The sequence below is a fragment of the Carya illinoinensis genome, chromosome 10 (genome assembly GCF_018687715.1).
Source record: "Carya illinoinensis cultivar Pawnee chromosome 10, C.illinoinensisPawnee_v1, whole genome shotgun sequence".
In the NCBI taxonomy this organism is placed as follows: domain Eukaryota; kingdom Viridiplantae; phylum Streptophyta; class Magnoliopsida; order Fagales; family Juglandaceae; genus Carya; species Carya illinoinensis.
Genome location: NC_056761.1, coordinates 6,682,336 through 6,701,771, shown reverse-complemented (window position 1 = coordinate 6,701,771; position 19,436 = coordinate 6,682,336). Strand labels below are relative to the sequence as shown.

Genomic DNA, 19,436 nt, shown 5'->3' with positions numbered 1-19,436 from the left:
TCTAGGGGATCCATGAAGCCCAAGATCCTCTCATAGAATGTTCGGGGTTTAAATAACCCGAACAAACGCCTTAGAGTGAAGAATTTAATCCGGGATTGAAAGGCTGATATCTTTTGTTTACAGGAAACAAAATTGAAGCTTGTGGGTAGGTCAATTGTTAGAAACTTATGGAATAGCATCAGGGGGTATTATAGTGATGTGGGACAAGAGAGTAGTTGATTTGGTGGATGAATACATTGGCAAGTTCGTGGTTGCATGTTCTTTTATGTCGCTGGAGCACGGGTTTGAATAGGGCTTTGTAGGCGTGTATGATCCTAACAATGACATTAGCAGGAAGTTTTTATAGGATGAGATTGCTGGTTTGTGCAACTGGTGGGAGGGTCCTTGGTGTATTGGAGGTGACTTCAATACCACTCGGTTCTCGAGTGAACGGTCGGGGGTCTCTACTTTGGGGTCAGTCGACTTCACAATCTTACTCTTTGAGCTGGATTTGGTAGACCTATCCCTAGCGGGGGGCGACTGCACCTGGTCAAACGGGAGGACATGGTCTCGCCTGGACAGATTTGTTGTCTCCCCCTACTGGGAGACACATTTTCCCACCCTATGTCAAAAACGCCTCCCCAGGCTTTGCTCAGATCATTTTCCACTCCTACTGGACTGCGGGGGTCTTCACGAGGGGCGGAGATACTTCAAATTCGAGAATATGTTGCTGAAGAAAGAGGGATTTATGGACAAAATCAGATCTTGGTGGTCCTCCTATCAGATTTCGGGCTCCCCCAGCTTTGTCTTAGCTAGGAAACTTAAAAACTTGAAAAATGATATGAGGATATGGAACAAGGAAATTTTTGGGAATCTAAATGATCAAAGAATAAACTTTTTTCAGGAACTGCAGAGACTTGAGGAAAAAGAAGTGACGGGGGCTTTCACGGTGAATGAAAAGGAAAGGAAGACGGTGGTAGTAACTGAATTAGAAAAAATCACGCTTATGGAGGAGATATCATGGAGACAAAAATCATGGGCCCTTTGGTTGCAAGAAGGGGACAAGTGCACTAATTTTTTCCATCGTGTTGCCAACTCACATCGAAGAACCAATGCCATCGAAGTCCTACACAACGAAGGGAGGACTATCTCTAATAGGGTAGCCATCAAAGAACACATTGTTCACTTTTATGAACAGCTTCTTAAAGAGCAACACCCCTGGCGACCTAAGGTAGATGGACTCACTTTCGACTCTATCGATGCACCAAGTGCAGCATGGTTGGAAAGGCCGTTCGAAGAGGAGGAGGTGCGCATTGTTCTAAAAGGAATGGATAAAGACAAGGCCCCAGGTTCTGACGGTTTCACGATGGCAATTTTTCAAGCTAGTTGAGACATCGTCAAAGAGGACATTATGAAGGTATTCCTCGAATTTCACTCTTTCTTGAAATTTGAGAAAAGTCTCAATGCCTCTTTCATTGCCCTTATTCCAAAAAGGGTAAGGTCGGTTAAGGTGCAGGACTTTCGCCCCATCAGCTTGGTGGGTGGGATCTATAAAATCATTTCCAAAGTGTTAGCCAGGCGGATGAGTGTAGTTATGGGGAAGATTATATCGAAGTCTCAAAACGCCTTTGTGAAAGGGAGGCAAATTCTTGACTCCGTCCTTATTGCTAACGAATGCTTGGATAGCAGGGTTAAAACTGGCAACCCATGTATCCTATGCAAGCTAGACATGTAAAAAGCCTTCGATCATGTAAATTGGGACTTCTTGTTGTACATTCTTGGCAGGTACGGCTTTGGGGAAAGGTGGTGCCAATGGATAAAACATTGTATCACTATAGTCAGATTTTCTGTCCTGGTGAATGGCACTCCTGAAGGCTTTTTTAATAGCTTCGGGGGTCTGCGACAAGGGGACCCTCTATCCCCTCTTCTCTTCATTTTAATAATGGATGTCCTAAGCAGAATGTTGTACGGAATGGTGGAGAGTGGTTTCATCTCGGGCTTTTCAGCGGGCGACTCCACCCATGGTAATCTCTCAGTTTCCCATCTTCTCTTTGCTGATGACACTTTGATTTTTTGCGAGCTAGACCTTGATCAAATTCGCTCCCTAAGGGCTCTCTTGTTATGCTTCGAAGCCGTCTCGGGACTCAAAGTCAATCTCGCAAAATCTGAAATCATACAAGTTGGTGCGGTGGATAATCTAAGCGAATTGGCTGGTTTTCTGGGTTGTAAGGTGTCATCCCTATCTATCAAGTACCTTGGTCTCCCTCTGGGGGTTCCTTATAAATCCAAAACTATATGGGATGGGGTGGTCAAGAAAATCGAACGCAAACTTGCAGGTTGGAAGCGACTCTATCTATCCAAAGGAGGCAGAGTCACTCTTATCAAGAGCACGCTTTCTAACCTTCCCACATATTTTCTCTCCCTATTCCCCTTGCCTACAGGTGTGGCACATTGATTGGAGAAGACCTTTCACGACTTTTTGTGGAGTAGCTCGGAGGATGTAAACAAATTTCATTTGATCAAATGGGATAAGGTATGCACACCTATGGCTAATGGAGGTTTGGGGCTCCGTAACTTGAGAACCTTCAATAAGGCTCTTTTGGGTAAATGGTTATGGAGATACCACAAGGAAAGAGATGCTCTTTGGAGGGAAATAATCGATGGCAAATACGGGAGCTTTCGGGGAGGTTGGTGTTCCAATGTAGCAAGAGGGGCTCATGGAGTGGGTATGTGGAAATTCATACGCAATGGTTGGAAAACTTTTCTCACTAATTTCAAGATGGCGGTGGGACGAGGCAACCAAGTTAGCTTTTGGCATGACAATTGGTGTGGCGAGGTAGCCTTGAAGATCACTTTTCCCTCTTTTTTCAGGATTGCATTAGATAAGGAGGCCACAATTGCCGACAATATGGACAGCTCCTCTAATTCCACCCATTGGTCAGTAAGATTCACTTGGGCGGCATAAGATTGGGAGTTGGAAGACATTGCTGATTTTTACAGCGCGTTACAAGTGTCAAATCCACAAACTAATGGAGAAGATCATCTGCTCTGGTTGCCAACAGGTAACAAACGATTCTCAGTACGTTCCCACTACAAGGTACTATCGGCATACCCCTCCATTGCATTCCCTTGGAAGTGCATTTGGAGGACCAAGGCTCCTCTAAAAGTTGCATTTTTCGGTTGGCTAGCATCCCATGGGAGTATTCTAACTATCGAAAAACTAAGAAGACGTGGCGTCTACCTAACAGATTGGTGCTTCATGTGCAAACACAACACTGAGACAGCGGATCATCTACTCCTACATTGCGAAGTAGTTACGATCTTATAGAATGACATCTTTACAAGACTAGGCTTGGCATGGGTAATGCCTAGAAAGGTGATTGATCTGTTGGCATGTTGGAGAGGTGTTCGGGGAAAGGGGCAGATTGTAGACATTTGGAAAATGGTGCCACTTTGTTTAATGTGGTGCATTTGGAACGAAAGGAATAGTCGCTGCTTTGAAGATAAGAAGCGCTCACCGGAAGGGCTTAGGGATTTCTTCTATCACACTCTAGTTTTATGGGCCTCCTTTATTGTACTGAATGGCACTACCTTTACTGAACTTTACGCTGCCCTTCGCAGCTCCTAGACTGTAGCTAGGCTCTATGTATACCCCCTGTGTACTCGGGCCTTGCCCTCTTTATGATTTAATATATATCTTTTTACTTATAAAAAAAAATTGTTTTGTTCATTGTAGCTATATATTTCTAGAGCCAAAGAGTTCTGTTGGAAAAATAAGTTGAGAGATTGCTTTGAGGTACAAGTTCTCACAGTTCATCAACATTTGGGTGGTATATCTTGTTCACAAACCCAATAAAAGGAGACTTGTATGGATAAGCATCAAGAAGCTCAACATGGATTTTCCAAACCCCGCCATCATAAAGGCCTAAAACCAAAGGTAATATCACATAAAGAATACAACATTAAAGAATGAGATTCTAAACAACCAAAAGGGTTTTAAATAAGAGCTTAAGAAAAATACTTTCTTTTTGGACCATGGAATTCTACATTGAAATCATTGAGTCCATCGTTTATTGTCTCCACTGTGTAATCACTCATCATCCTGGATAACATTAACACATGTAAGATCAGGTGCCAGAAAGAAGATTATCACTCATAAGTTTAGCATGTGAAACTGGAACTGCAAGTCGTAAGTAGAACTCATGATAGAAGGCCAACTTTGTCAAACTGAAGTGGATACACACACAGATTTAACAATGGCGATCATAAGAAATATTAATCCTTTGATATTCCAATAATTTTATGAGCATATACGATCATTTTCAATCCAAAAAGTTGAAATTGCCGTAACTTGCTTGAGTTTCCAATGAAATTAGAAAGAACACTGGTGGTTAGAACAAGTTGAAATTGCCTTAACTTGCTCGAGTTCCCATATCATCATCAAACAAACCTTCCTCATATCAATTCGGTTATTACTGAATCCGAAACTTTGATTTTTAAAAAAATAAATAAATAATAATTCCCTAGTTATCCAAACTAAAGAAATTCTAGCCATTTCCAAAGCCACCGTAATTCATGGGTACCTAAATAAATTAGGAAATCAGCAAAACAACATTGAGTATTGAGTACCGTAATTCAAGGGTACCTACATACATACTTGCCTAAACGTATGCAATCAACACAGACCCACACAAACACAGAGAGATAAGTTTCCAAATAAGGACTCAATGCATTGAGTATTAGTCTCTGTTTCCCAAGCAGTAATTCATTTTCTAATAGAATCGTAGAGTAAGCTGTCCAAGGAAACCAGTAAGTCTTTTACCCCTAAGAAAAAATAAATAAAGGCTCTAATCTTAGTCTAAGTGGAATCTCCTATTGTTGCTAAAAAGATATATGGTATCAAAAGATAGATGTAAATATGGCTTATGATCAAAGCTAAAACATGAGAAGAACATAGAAAGGAACATAGAAGAATACTAGGTCAAGGACATGAACGAAAGCTTTAATACCCTTCTCATCCATGGAATGAATATGATCCGCCAACCAAATCCAGTTCCAGAAAGCCTCGTTGTTTGCTCCTATATAACAAACTGTTAAACAAGCGTCTCTTACTCTCTTCTTTGGAGAGATCGATATCAGACGACAGAGTATCGTTGCTATTGATTGAAGAAAAATCGGAAACCCCACAATATCGAGGCCGAAAAAGGCCTAAGACGAAGGGGCTGCGGCGGAGCTTCTATTGGAATTAAGGATTCGGTGCATGCCGATCAAACTTCTTCGAAAAATCCCCATTTTGCTGTTCTGTGGAATGGGATCGTATAGAAACTAAGGCAAATAGAGGAAGTCCTAGAAAATGATTTCTGGAGAAAGAAAAAAGAGAAAGAGGAAATGGAGACTTTCGGGATGAGTAAAGAGAATAAACGAGCGAAAGATAACAGTAGGTAGTAGAGAAATAATAAAATATTTATTTGGTCCCAGAACAATCCCTTGCCAGACATGAAGAGCTCTTAACATATACTGTACCTTATATCTCAAACTTTTCCACTATCGCTAGGCCAATGCAGGAGATTTTTTTCACATTTGCTTTTAATTTAGATTTGCATTGAGCAATGGCGAGGTGCCAATGCTCTTAGTGCTTATATAGACGCTCCTAAACCCCACGCGGTGTGTATATATATATATATATATATATATATATATATATCTTGAAAAGACTCTTGATCTTGATCCTAATATATATATAGAGGCGCCCGTAATCCTAATTACTGCTAATTAAAGTGGTAATATTTCTAGTCGTCTTTTGGATAAGGGAGATCGATCATTCTTATTCATCTGCATGCATGGCCTGGAGTTTAACCTATATATTGAAGGGTAAATAGATTAATTTAGAAGAAAAGGTACGTAATCATCATCATGTATATATATATATATATATATGCTTCCCTATAATATATTTGTGCTGTATATAAGGATGGCACACAGATTTTGATCTCATGACTATTCGAACTTTAATATATATAAATTTCCCAGATGATCTGTCTAGTTGGTAGCTATAATATGCTTAATTTTTGCGGAGCTCTTTCAATATATATTATATATATATATATATATATATATATGTTGTTCGAAGCTTTTTCATAAACTATATATTTATATATATATATATATATATATATATATATATATATATATATATATTCATAGTTTATATTTATATATTCTTGAGAAATATGTATAAGATTGCTTTAATTAATTAAAAGAAGTAAAACGTAAGCGAACTTCAATCCTTAATTTACCAATGCAGATTTTGTAAGTAGTCATGTCATGAGAATCTGAAGAATACGAAGAGACTTTTTATTTAGAGAAAACTGTACTTAGAGGTCAAATTAGGAGTATGCATTTGGTTATTCTTATATTATATATGCCTTAGTTAGAATATTTCACTTTAACCCACAAATTAGAATTTACAATTCATGACTAAATTAATCTCTCTCTCTCTCTCTCTCTCATCGTCAAAAGAACTTCATTTCATTCATCAATAAAATTAAAAACAAATTAATCAATACATGGCTTTTTCTTATTAATCATAGACATAATGTCATCTGGTTCATCTTCAATCCAACACACATCTCCAGCCATCTGTAATGCCCTCTTTGCCCGTTCATGTGCTATATTATTACATTCTCTGTAATTAAACTTGAGTTCCCACTCAAGTCTGTGATGGAGGATGAACTTGATATCTCTTGAATATTATGTTTACAACATTCGGTAGGATTTCAGAGTCTCCCTTTTTTTAGAGTGATTCTACATATAACTGTGAATCGTAAATTGTAAAACTGTCGCATAATCACTTTAAAAAAAATGTGGTTTATTATTAAAAAATTAATTTAATTTTTTATGTCGGTCTTATATTTTATTCACTTTTTTCAAATGGATTATGCAGCAGTTGCACAATCCATAATTACAAATATATTTTCTCTTTTTTTAATAGGTTTACAATATGATTAAGGGTTGCCCATAAATTAAGGCATCATGTTCTGCCGGATATATACTTGCTGCATCCTAAACAATCTCAGGAGTGAAAATATTGATGTTATATGGTATATTAATGTGATCATCATGATCATATTATGATGCCAAGAAGTATCTCATGTATATACGATACATATAGATGCATATATATATATATATAGATATACAGGTAGGTGCATCATGACGTCATGTAGAGTTGCGCATGCCAACTTTTTAAAAATGTCTACAATATTGCAATATAAGAACATTTAAAGGTGGTGTATGTTTCTAGTAAATTGAAAGACGGGCTGCATGCGCTCTGAGACTAGCTAGCCTTGCTATCACAAGATTATTCAAAATTAGACTCTTAACATACATTAACTCTTTTCAAACAAGAGAACTAGTCATCATCATCATCATCTTCATGTCCCGCAGCTGAGACTTGATCTAAATATATATATTTGTTTTTCTGTAACCCGCCTACTTCCCATTTTCATGATCTGTCGATCGACCTGTTGTTTGACCCTGCAAAAGAATATACTTTTTCCTTGGATAAGTCTACAAAACTACAATATTCAATTAATATTATATGGCCCAAAATGATACATTAAAATTTCAAGAAAAGTCGAATGCTAGCTCTTAGGGTTGGTTAATTTGTACGTAGACCTTCTGTGGGCATCCAGTTTTAACTCTCAAGATCAAAACCATTATAAGAAACAAATGCAACTTTCTAAACTGCAAACAGAAGATGGTTTTTATGTGTTTCTGTTCTAACATCTGAACTGCATACAATATATACCTTTTTAATGAAGCAATACATCAGATGCATAAGGGCAAATGCTTTGTGCTGTACGTACATGATATCTTCTACATTAAGGGGTTAAGTTGTCTAGACGTCCGATCGATCTAGTTATACTAGTACAGAGGCTAAGTTCGACCTAGTAATTAACTAGTGGAAAGAAGCATGATGAGCTTTTGCAGATTTCAGGATTGTTAGCTGGGCAGAATCTATTACTTATCAGGGAGTACTTAATTAGGGTTACAGTTAGTACTTGTTCTGCCATGATCGAATCTCTGAGCTTATAAAACCCATATTTCAAATCTGTCATCAACATGATCTCCAAAAACTATAAGAAACCTTAATGCGGAATCCAAGCGTATCCTTGGCCAGTAAAATAATGAAAAATAATGCAACCAAAGCTGCAGCTTCAAAACAAAAACCGCGGCACTCCCTCCTGCTCTGCTCAGTGCTCACCTAACCTGGCCGGGTTGGATATACAAAGGCTGTCCATCGATTACAGCGAAAGGAGACTTCTCATATATATATGGACCCCCTTTTCTGATTATTCCCCCGACTTTTTCCTTTTCGCCAGAAGTAGTACGTTCGCAACATATATATAGTCCTGGTGTTGTGTGTGCATATCAATGAAAATCTCTTCGACATCATGTGTTTATATGCTTTTCGTTTTTGTTTTTTTTTTTTTTTTTTTTTTTTTTTTTGCTACATGGTGCTGCTAAGTCAAGGAAAACAGAAACATATCCTATATATTCGCGTGTATATATGGCTCTGGCCTGATTATTTCCGAGCCATAATATTAATTATTAATTACCAATTTACCAGATCATGAATGCATGATTAGAAGCTTGCTAGCATATGCGAGGAATAATTACCAGATGAAGCACATTAAGAACGAGCTAGATCTTTATTTTTTTAATGACTACAAACTTTAAAGTAACAAAAATATATATCTAGAAGTCTCAAGGATTAATGGCTGAAAATACCTATTCTATACTTGATTACCGGCCTTCTAATTAATTAATTATCGTTATAGTGATTAAAAATGAACGAGCAGCATATATTGAAGTTCAGTACTTTATCTACTATATATCTAGCTAGGCCTCATTGATCAGTAGTACTGTATACGCTTGCATTAATCCTTGAACAAGCATCAACCACAGTGCCTTTGAAAGCTATATAAGAGTTCACATGAATTAATTCCCAGCCAACACGTATGCGCTCAGTTGAAAAAGGAAAAAGTTCCCCCAAACCCCCTATTTCAAGGGGAAGTTCCTCCCAAACTGCAGATCGAACTGCATCCGAAGCAGCAAGTCGGGAAGAAAGTGCTTATATACTATATATTGTGATAGAAGAGCATCATTCACAATATTTCAAATCGATGTACTTTTTCAGTATAACAAGGAATTTGAGTTTGAGTTCTATTATTGATAACCAACATAACTAAAATAGCTTAAAGTTAGTGTAGTATTTGATGTTGTCTAATTCCCCCAAGGGCAACTAGGGGGGTAACGATCCAATCTAATATGTAACCAATAAGCTATGAGTTCTCTCTGTCTTTATTAAAATTCAGTAACTGAAGCATTTAATGGGTCTTTTTAATCAGTATAGGAATATGTAAGTACTACACCTTTATTGAGTTCTTGAGTGTAGTCTTTTATTTTGTATTTGATTGTTTGCTTTAGTAGATGGTTTCTTTCTATTGGTATTCCTATGTAAACTCCCCCCCCCCCCCCCCCCCCAAAAGAACATGATCCAACTTAGATTTAGATCCCTACTCAGCAAGGGCAAGAGCTGCCTACTAGCTCTAATTCACCTTTGGTGTACCTGTAAGCCTTTGTTTCACTCATAACATTAACAATTCACTCAGCATTTGCTTCGCTGTTTCTCTTGCCCGACTCGCTACTTCAAACACCATCAAGTTGGTTCGGAGGGGGGTTTGGGGGGAACACCCCCCCCCCCCCCCCCCGACCCCCTTCCAGAGAATCCCTCTAAAAAGAAAAGAGTTTGGTAAGTACCTTTTTTTTATATAACAGGAAGGCTAAGCCTCCATATAAATATTGAAACTCACTTTTAGCTGAGAAACCATATGACAAGTGACATTACAACCCAAAAAAAGGAATATGACCTCCAGCTAAACAATTCTATTAAAGCAGAAGGATAGGACCTTTACGACACATTTTTAAAATATGGGAGACCAAGTTTATCTGTCCTAATTAACCCCTTCAAGAGGAGGGGGGTGGGTGCCAACTTTGTCCAAAAACCTGCAATTTCGTCCAAAACTTTCTGGGCCAAGAAGTCAGCTGGTGCATTGGCTTGTCTGAAGACATGTTAGATTGAAAATGTCTTGCCTCTCAGTGAGACTATCAATTCCTCCCAGAAGTCTACCGGGTACCAGATTGGGCATTTTTTCTTTTTAAATCAGTTTACCACAATTAAGGAGTCCATCTCTATTTCTATCTTGTCCAAGCCTCTTTGGCAGATTTCCCTCACTCCCAAGAGGAGTGCCATAAACTCAGCAAAGTTTTTTGTGCCGTGGTTGAGTGAAGAATCAAATGCAAAAATCATATTACCTATGGCATCCCGTAAGATTCCTCATGCACCTGCTTTCCCCGGGTTACCTCTACTACTTCCATCCACATTGAGTTTAAGCCAGCCATGCTTAGGGCGATGCCAGTAAACGAACTGCACCTTTTTCCTCCTCTGATTTTTTAGTTGGATTTGCAAACCTTCTAAAATCCTTTCATCTTGGAACGATAAGGCCTTTGTTGTGTGCAGCTTTTCACTTAGCTTCACAATCCAGAATTTAATAGTCCTCCAAGTCTCCTCCACAGTGTGGAGCTTCCTTCCATTCTTACCTTGCATCTATGAAGCCAAAGCACCCAGGTGACAATGGTAGGAATTATGCCAATAAGTAGGCCTCTTATAGTCGACTTGGAGGCTCTGTTGAACCATACCTGCACCATTTCTATCCAAGTACTAAACTGAGGTCTCAGCATGCCAACCTGGGTAGCACATTTCTGCCATATGTACTATGCCACTTCCCCATTAGCTAGCACATGGTTCAGGTCTTCATAGGTGCCTCTCACACAGTAGTTGCACTTGGAGGCTAGAGGAATACCCAATCGTCTTACTCTATCATCTAAACTAAGAGCATTATTAAAGTTTTTCCACATTGTGATAACCATCTTTTTTGGGAGGCACGGGTGTCAAACCCAATTAGACCACTTGATTTTTGGAGCTCTAACACGAATGCACTCACAGGCACTCTGCGTAGAGAAGATTCCATCTTCCTTGGGCAGCCAAATAAGAATATGATCACCATTTTGTTGGCCACTATCCGTATTTATTATCTCTTGCGCTTTTTGAGTTCCCACCAATCGATGTAACAAATCCAGGTCCTAGCCATCCTCGAGCCAAATATCCTTTAGTTTCAACTTTGGAGCCGTGACAGGAGTGTTTGTGGCTAGTATTTCCTCCCCCAACCAACTATCAAACCAAAAAGAGGCATCTCCTTCATTTGCCTTCCATTTAGAGTGGTCAATTACCTTCGGAATGCATTTCAATAATAGTCTCCAAAATTGTGACCCTTTCGAAGGGGTTACAAGAGAAATATGGCCCTCCTTCACATATTTAGTTTTGAAGAAGTGAGACCAAAGAGAATCAGTTGTCAATAGCTTCCAGGCTAGCTTCATGTGTAAAGATTTTTGGACCTCCTGAAAGTTGCAAATACCAAGACCCCCAACCAACTATCAAACCAAAAAGAGGCATTTCCATCATTTGCCTTCCATTTAGAGTGGTCAATTACCTTCGGAATGCATTTCAATAATAGTCTCCAAAATTGTGACCCTTTCGAAGGGGTTACAAGAGAAATATGACCCTCCTTCACATATTTAGTTTTGAAGAAGTGAGACCAAAGAGAATCAGTTGTCAATAGCTTCCAGGCTAGTCTCATGTGTAAAGATTTTTGGACCTCCTGAAAGTTGCGAATACCAAGACCCCCTTCACTAGACGGACTGCATAGTTGGTCCCAGCTTTTCCAGTGTTTCTTTGGCTTGTCGTCCTTGTATCCCTAAAAGAAATTGCTCGTTAATCGATTAAGTGATCTCAATACTGTCAAAGGTACCTGTAAAATGGAGAGTAAATTGATGGGGATGCTGCTGAGAACATGTTTAACTAAGATCAATCTGGCCCCACTAGATAAAAGCTGAGATTTCCAGCCTCCGATCCTGGCTTCGACTTTTCCAACCAGGTCATCAAAATGGTTTGTAATTAACCTGCCAGAAACCATCGGAACACCCAAGTATTTGAAAGGAAATGAGCCTTCCGAGAACCTGGTGATCCGCAGTAGTTGTCTTCTTCTGGCTAGAGATATTAGCTTCGAAAAAATAATGGCAGACTTCTCCTTACTTGCTTTTTGCCCATACCATTTTTCATAAAGCGCAAGAGACTCCGAGATAGCCTTTAGAGATGATTTACTGTCATTAGAGAAAATTACTATGTCATTTGCATAAAGGAGGTGCGATGAGGTAAGAGCACCCCTAGGGAGTAAACTGCCCTTCCTTGAGGCTTTTTTTTCAGAAATCTCGAAAGAGTTTCCTCCACAACAATGAACGGATAAGGGGAGATGGGGTCTCTTTGTCACAAGCTACGGCCTCCTTGAAAGAAACCTTTAGCAATCTCATTCATCACCACTGAGAACCAGGGAGAAGATATACAATGTTTGGTACGTACCTTAACAGTGAGTGAGTATCCCAAATAGGAGCGAAGCTCTTTAGATATGCACTCATTGTTGAGTCTTTTTCCAAAAGCCATTTTTGCTATTTTTGTACTGAGTAAGACTAAGGCCCTCAGACTTTTGATAAGTGGTACAATATGAAGCCATCATCGCAATATAGTGTAGCATCTTATGCATTTTGGCACCCTTTCGATAGACAAACTGTAATAAGAACTCACTTGAGTGTCATAATTAAACTGGACCCGAAGGGTTTAATGCCACCACCTTCAAAAGTGAGTTGCATTCCTCCCTAGCTCTTTATTATATCTAGGAACCTGTATGCTAGTTCTCCTAAGAATGCGTTACCTTTTCACATACTTTCTTCTTGGCTAGCGCATCTACACAATTGAATAAGGTCTTTAGAAGGCTTGTACTGCACTCAAAATGGTGACTGGACAAGGGTGAGATCGGCTACATCCTTGTAACATAGTTACTAGCCAAATGTTTATGTTGCCTTACGAAACTAGGAGAACAAATAACTTTGTATAACAACTAGAGCGAGAAAAACTTACTTATCCAGATGAAATTCTAAACACATCATCACCCAGCTAATTGAATCTAGTTCAACCAAAATCAGTATTTTAATATATCTGGAAGGCGGAGGCATCGAGAAATTATATATCCAAAAGCATTATAATGATCTAATCATGAGTAGAATGCCAAATTAATTTGGGGGCCGGATCAAACTAATATTATAATAAGTCAAATAATTTTACTATGGGTAATGATACCCTTACTACTCCTTACAACCTATCTACTACCCAACGCCCACATGGCTTTATTTTATCTCGTCTTTTACTTCTTGCACCAGCTGAGATTCAAAATCACAAACAGACTATTTCCTTCGTGCCCACCCAACCCAACGCTCTCCTCTCCGTGCCAAAGCTCTTCCCTGCACCCAAAAACCGCATTCAATGGCTACAACCCGAGACAGGATAGTGCCTGTGACTCTCTCTCTCTCTCTCTCTCTCTCTCTCTCTCTCAAGAAGCTCCCTACTGCGTCGCACCTCCTGAGAGGTTCCATTGCCCAGAAATACTCTTCCAGCCATCTCTCACTGGTATGGAAGCTCCCGGAATCGACGAAACTACTTTCAACTCCATTATGAAGTGTGATCTGGATATCAAGGATGATTTATATGGAAATATCGTGCTTAGCGGTGGATCGACCATGTTCCCTGGAATTGCCGATCGGATGAGCAAGGAGATTTCGGCTCTTGCTTCCAGCAGCATGAAGATCAAGGTGGTTGCTCCTCCTGAGAGAAAGTACAGTGTTTGGATTGGGGGATCAATCCTAGCTTCTCTAAGTACCTTCCATCAGGCAACTCCCATGTATCACCTTTTTGCTCTTTAAAAGAATTTTTAAAGAATTTATGATTACTTCATTTGATTTATGGTGGATGTACTAGCATGTGGGTGTTTGTGGATCTTGCTTGTTTGTTTTATTGATATATTTTTTTTCTTTTCATGTTTCAAATGTGGATATCCAAAAGTGAATATATATGATGAATCTGGTCCAGCTATTGTCCACCAATAATGCTTCTGAGTTATTGAGGAAGAGATTGGTGGTGAATCAAGAGTCTTCTTCACTTCAGTCTTGTGTCACATGAGGTGAGTTAAGCTTATTTGATTTTTGAAGCTCTGTTCTACCAATGGAGAAGAGATATGATAAAAGTACTGGATGCTTGGGGTTGTAAGCTACAAACATGTTGTATGTTGTCTCGGTGAGTCTTAGAAGCCAACATACATTAGCAATAGCTTAATTCCAAGTTTTTAAGAATCAAACTGAGTAATAACCCGAGGAATTTAGTGTATTATTGGATGAGCCTCATTTTCTCATGAATTCATATGCTTCTTGTTCTAGAAATTATGGGAAGTGTTGTCCTCTATCTAGAATGGGTCATAGGAAACCATCGATGCCATTAGAGGTCCATAACGTTTCCAGTATCACTTCTGGCTCGAAAAAGTTTTGGGCATCTGAGGGGAGCTTCTATAGAGAGAGAGAGAGAGAGAGAGAGAGAGAGAGAGAGAGAGAGAGTTAGTGTGTCACAAGCACTTTCTTGTCTTGGGCTGCAGCCGTTGACAGTGGCTTTTGGGTGCGTAGGGATCAAGAGCTCAAGCGCGGAGATGAGAGCGTCGGGTTGGCTGGGCACGAAGGAAATGGTCTGCTTATGATTTTGAGTCTCATCTGATTTTGAATCCCAGCTCGTGAAAGAAGTAGAAGAAAGAAAGAGAAAGCTGACACGTGGGCATTGGGTAATAGAGAAGTACTTGTAAGCAGAAGCAAGGGTACCATTACCCTTTCACTATATGGAATAATAAAAACTTTACATGAAATCACTTTTATGTATACTTTTATATATTTTATTAATGTGATAGATTGAATATTAAAAAAATTAATACAGTCAATTATATTAATAAAGTGCATAGAAAATATACAAAAAAAACTGTATGGAGTAATATTTATGTAATATACACTTTTCTAGCTATATGATCAACAATATATACAAGAATTATAATATTTAGGAATTTCAAGAAAAGAAATATTGTTAATATATATTATATATATAATTTATCAACTCAAGGATGCATGCAGTACTATGTTAATTTGCACGTATTAAAGTACAACATATATATTATATAATTGAAAACATGATAGTATCCTCATACGTACTGTTTCCTTTCTAAATTATACTGATCAATGTAGAGACGAGAGAAAGCAATTAATGAAAGCAAGATAAAATATTTTTTAAAGGAGGCCATAATGCAGCTAGCTAGGCTCCTTTTATGTTATTTCGTTAGGCGCAGTAGGCAAGCTAAGTAAAAGTAGATCCAACCTGTATTTTTCCATATATAATCTATCACGTCCTATACAATTTTTTAAGTATTTTCTATGTATTCTATCGAGCCACCTCATAATTTTATAATTTTATTGGTCTATCTCAACCCTCATCTATTAAAAAAAATTCATTGCATTATATTGCTTTTATTATCCTATATATATAATATAATTAGTAGTACTACAACTAAGCCACTCGATTTTGGAACGATTGTAGACTGAATGATGAAAAAGATCGAGGAGGATAGTGTTAAGATGGACAAGTAGTACTACTAGTACTACCTAATGGCCAAAGAAGGAAACGGATCCATCGAGAATTCTATTGCATGGAATCAAGAAAGGACATTAATGGTTGTTCCACCAATCAAACAACAGTACTACCTAATCTAGCTAAATTGGAATTTTCAAAATATAATATAGTTTGAAAGATATATACAGCCATATGCTGGATCCATCATCAGGTCGAGCAAGCGGAGAGGAATGTTAGGGGAGAAGTCTTTAATTTACTTGAATACTTTGCCTGCATCATTGTGAAGATCACTGAGATCATTTTGATAGTGTACGTGGGTTTTAATTAGTTAATATGTTTTAATTTGGATTGGGGTCTTTGTGGGTTTGAAGCATCCACTTTATTTCATTGGTTAATAAGACCAGTAGTTTGTCTCAACTAGGTTATAATATTATTCAATGAGTTGAGAATTAAGCTTGATGAGTTTTGAAAAATCTCTGTATAAACCTAGCTAACACTCCTCATTTCGGTTAGAGATATGATATTTGTGGTTTATCTTGATTAAGAGTCATTGTCTATTAGGCTATGGATTTATACTATTATTTAAGGAGCCAGCTTTGAGCTAGCATTGGTAAAATCAAGTCAAAGATTTTAAAAAGTACTATTATTTAAAGGAGGGCCAAATTCCTCTAATTAATAGCCTGGATTTATTTTCTTCTATTAAGCACCATATATACATATACATACATACATACATACATACATACATACATACATATATAGCTTGCATAGAAAAGACCCAACGTCCTATTTTTCAGTTGATGCATGGCCGGTCCCATATATTAAATGTCATTTGTTGTGTCAGCTGGTTTCATTGGTTGTGTGGCCCTACACGTCAGATAACTAATATTTAAGCATGATCGATCTGCTTAATGATCATCAGCATGATCAAGATCAAAGTGTAAACACGAGTATATATATAAATATACCTAATTAATTACCTCGAAAATAAATAAATAGGAAATATCCTTTGCGCCCATATTTAATTACTAGGTCTGGGTACGTAGTATCCAAAAGGTTGTGCAAAATAGAATATATTCATCTTCCTGATCTTGTACGTTTCAACTTGAGAATATGGTCATGAAAGAGTTAAATGCAGATATATATACATATAGGAAGTAAATAAACAGTTTAATAATTAATGATTAGAAGACATATATATATATAATATACACACACACACACACCCCTCGCCTGAAGACTCAAATTCTTAGCTAATTGCACTCAAACACAATTACCAGCGAATAAGGGGACAATCAACCAGTATGTAAGAGTCCAGGGCAGATATACAGTACAATTTGGATACTTTCGCACCTATTTTAATGGAGAAAGATTGATGAGGAGGAATTAATGTATACATATGTTGGGTTCTAAATCATGATCGCATGTATTTAAATATTGTTTATACTTTAATTATGCCAAATAAATACGATTAAATTACATGCAACTAATTATGATATATGGCATGGTCATCCATGCATGGGGCACACAAAATCTCACTGAATCAGAAAAGTGCCAAAACAAGTGAAAAGTAGGCGAGTGAGACATAATTAGGAAGCTCCAAGAGCAGCTAGAGTTTTTGCATGATTAGAGAGAGAGAGAGCGAGAGAGAGAGAGGGAGCGAGGGATCATCGAGGGAGCATAGACATTGCCCAATCCAATCATGGCATGCTGATCTAATATTAGTGAGGGTTGGGAAAGCTCTCTAGCGACCACAGTTTTTCCAGCCTTATAACTTTGCTTAAGAGTATGCAGATTAGGGTTTTGGGATCTGGGTCTAGGGTTTTGTGAAAGAAATCTGAACCTATGCAACACAGTAATGTGTCAATGTCTCCAAGTCATGTAATTGTCCAGTACTGAATTGATCTCTCCGTTAATTGTTTGGATCCTATCCATTATTCCCTTTTCTTTTTTTCTTTTTTTCTTTTTAATGAAGAAAGTGGTTTTTATGCTCTGTAAACAAGATTTCCTCAGCCAAATAGCTATTTAAATTTTAGTATTATTTCGAGGAAACTTACCATTAATCCGAAGATCTGAGCCAAGGAAACTAAGCAGCTTGCTTCGAAGCCTTTGTCTCGTCGGTGGCCTTAATTTGATTCCTTTTCTTCTTTTTCTTCTTATAGGGAATACCTCTTGCTTTAGCCTGACACTCCTTAATTTCACGCAAATACACCCGAATAGCTCCGTTCCCAAAAGGGTTCGTCTCTGGTGAGCCTCCATTCTCCTCATATGCAGCTCTGAGCCTTCCGATTAGTGCGTCCAAGCTCCCCCAAGCTTGTCTGAGAGGACATGTGCAAGGAGCAGGCGGTTCAGGCTGGCCAAAGAAGGCGCAACTATGTAAATGAACCTTGGTCTTTCCGAACTGGTCGAGGTACCTAAGGAAGTCCAAGACATGGTTGAAGTTGCACTGAGAGAGAGCAACTGGGGGTGCTTGATTTCTCAAGTACTGCCCAAAAGTGTTCCAGTCTCGCCGTTTCTGAGACTCATACCGGCTCATCAAAGGCGCTGCCTGTTGCTGGTGCTGATGGTTGCCGGTGGAGGTAGTTGCCGATCGTGACGTCGACCCTTCTGCGGAATCGTTTCTTCTGTCTCCTGACATGATAATTGGATGGGAATTGTTCTGTGTGTTTTTTTGGCAAGGAATGGCAGCGAAAAAAGGGGGAATTCAGGTCGTGAAAGAATGGGGATAGTGCAGAAGAGAAAGAAGAAAATCACTTCTTGGGGTCTATCGAGGAGACATGTCATGGGCCCTATGAGGGTGCCTTTGTTCCCCTTTTCTCTCTCTCTCTCTCTCTCTCTCTCTCTCTCTCTCTCCATCAAGAATCAACGCACTATATGCACTAACCCTATTTTTATTAATACAATTAATCTACAATTTTCGTATGCTATGATCATCAATTTAATCATAGCGTCATCATTTGCATGTTGATCATACATCCTTTGGAACTCAGTGACTCGGAAGTCGGTGCAAATAGTCGAGTTAGTCAGTGAGTGGACTCGGTCCTACGTACCTATGTGTGTGTGGCTTCATTTAGTACTCATACCTTCTAATACCAATTAAATAAAATCATACTTTGCAAGAAATTAATAAAGGCTACACTGAAAAAATAATATTTAATTAATTAGTATACCACAATCGACTCATCAGTCATCACCACTAAAAAGTAATGATGGGCAATTATCAATTATACAGAATGGTCTATTTATATATTAATTAATTAAAGATATTGCTGATGTTTCCCTTGATTTTTTTTATTTTTTTATTATTTTAGTTTTGGTGGAGTATTACTATTAATATTATTATTCAAACACTTGATGTCTTTGTCTGTGTCCCTTTTTTCAAGATTTACTTTGAAGGAGCATACAAAAGCTGTAGGGAATATCAGAGGTATCTTAAATCCTGCTTCGTGGTTCTGAGCTCTCTATGTCAGTTTTTCCCAGTGCAAGTACATGCCAGATCAAACGATATTATATATAGCATTTCGTATTCATCATGTGCAAATTGTTTTACTGTTCTACATCATATATATAATACAAACAGTAAAATAATTTACACATTTCCTCTGCAAATCCCATGAAATATTCATGCCGTGAGCACACGGAAATTGTTTTAGAGTTCAAACGAGATGGAAACATATTTTTATTAATTTATTTCTTTTTCTTTTCCAGAAAACTAGTATGTACCATGGAATCAACTACAAATTACAAAAAAAGTTTTCAATTTTCAGCCAAAAGTAACTGGAAAAAA

At 38.2% G+C, this 19,436-nt stretch overlaps 2 protein-coding genes across 2 annotated transcripts; one reads left to right on the top strand and one right to left on the bottom strand.

Annotated features, from left to right (window-relative positions):
• Window positions 1-7,197: 7,197 nt before the first annotated feature.
• On the bottom strand, window positions 7,198-18,459 carry LOC122279860 (protein LIGHT-DEPENDENT SHORT HYPOCOTYLS 10-like). The gene is made up of 2 exons (XM_043090741.1): window positions 17,707-18,459; window positions 7,198-7,515 (listed from the first exon to the last, which is right to left on the bottom strand). The coding sequence occupies exon 1, from the start codon at window positions 18,285-18,287 to the stop codon at window positions 17,736-17,738; it is 552 nt and encodes a 183-aa protein (XP_042946675.1). The 5' UTR covers window positions 18,288-18,459; the 3' UTR covers window positions 7,198-7,515; window positions 17,707-17,735.
• LOC122278360 (actin, alpha skeletal muscle-like) lies at window positions 13,336-14,878 on the top strand. Its single transcript, XM_043088555.1, has 2 exons — window positions 13,336-13,892; window positions 14,665-14,878. The coding sequence occupies exons 1-2, from the start codon at window positions 13,336-13,338 to the stop codon at window positions 14,750-14,752; spliced, it is 645 nt and encodes a 214-aa protein (XP_042944489.1). The 3' UTR covers window positions 14,753-14,878.
• Window positions 18,460-19,436: the final 977 nt, after the last annotated feature.

Coding starts and splice junctions, on each gene's coding strand:
- LOC122278360 (XM_043088555.1), top strand. CDS start 13,336: ATGGCTTTATTTTATCTCGTCTTTTACTTCTTGCACCAGCTGAGATTC. Junction 13,893..14,664: donor TTCCATCAGGCAACTCCCAT/GTATCACCTTTT, acceptor TTGGGTGCGTAG/GGATCAAGAGCTCAAGCGCG.
- LOC122279860 (XM_043090741.1), bottom strand. CDS start 18,287: ATGTCAGGAGACAGAAGAAACGATTCCGCAGAAGGGTCGACGTCACGA.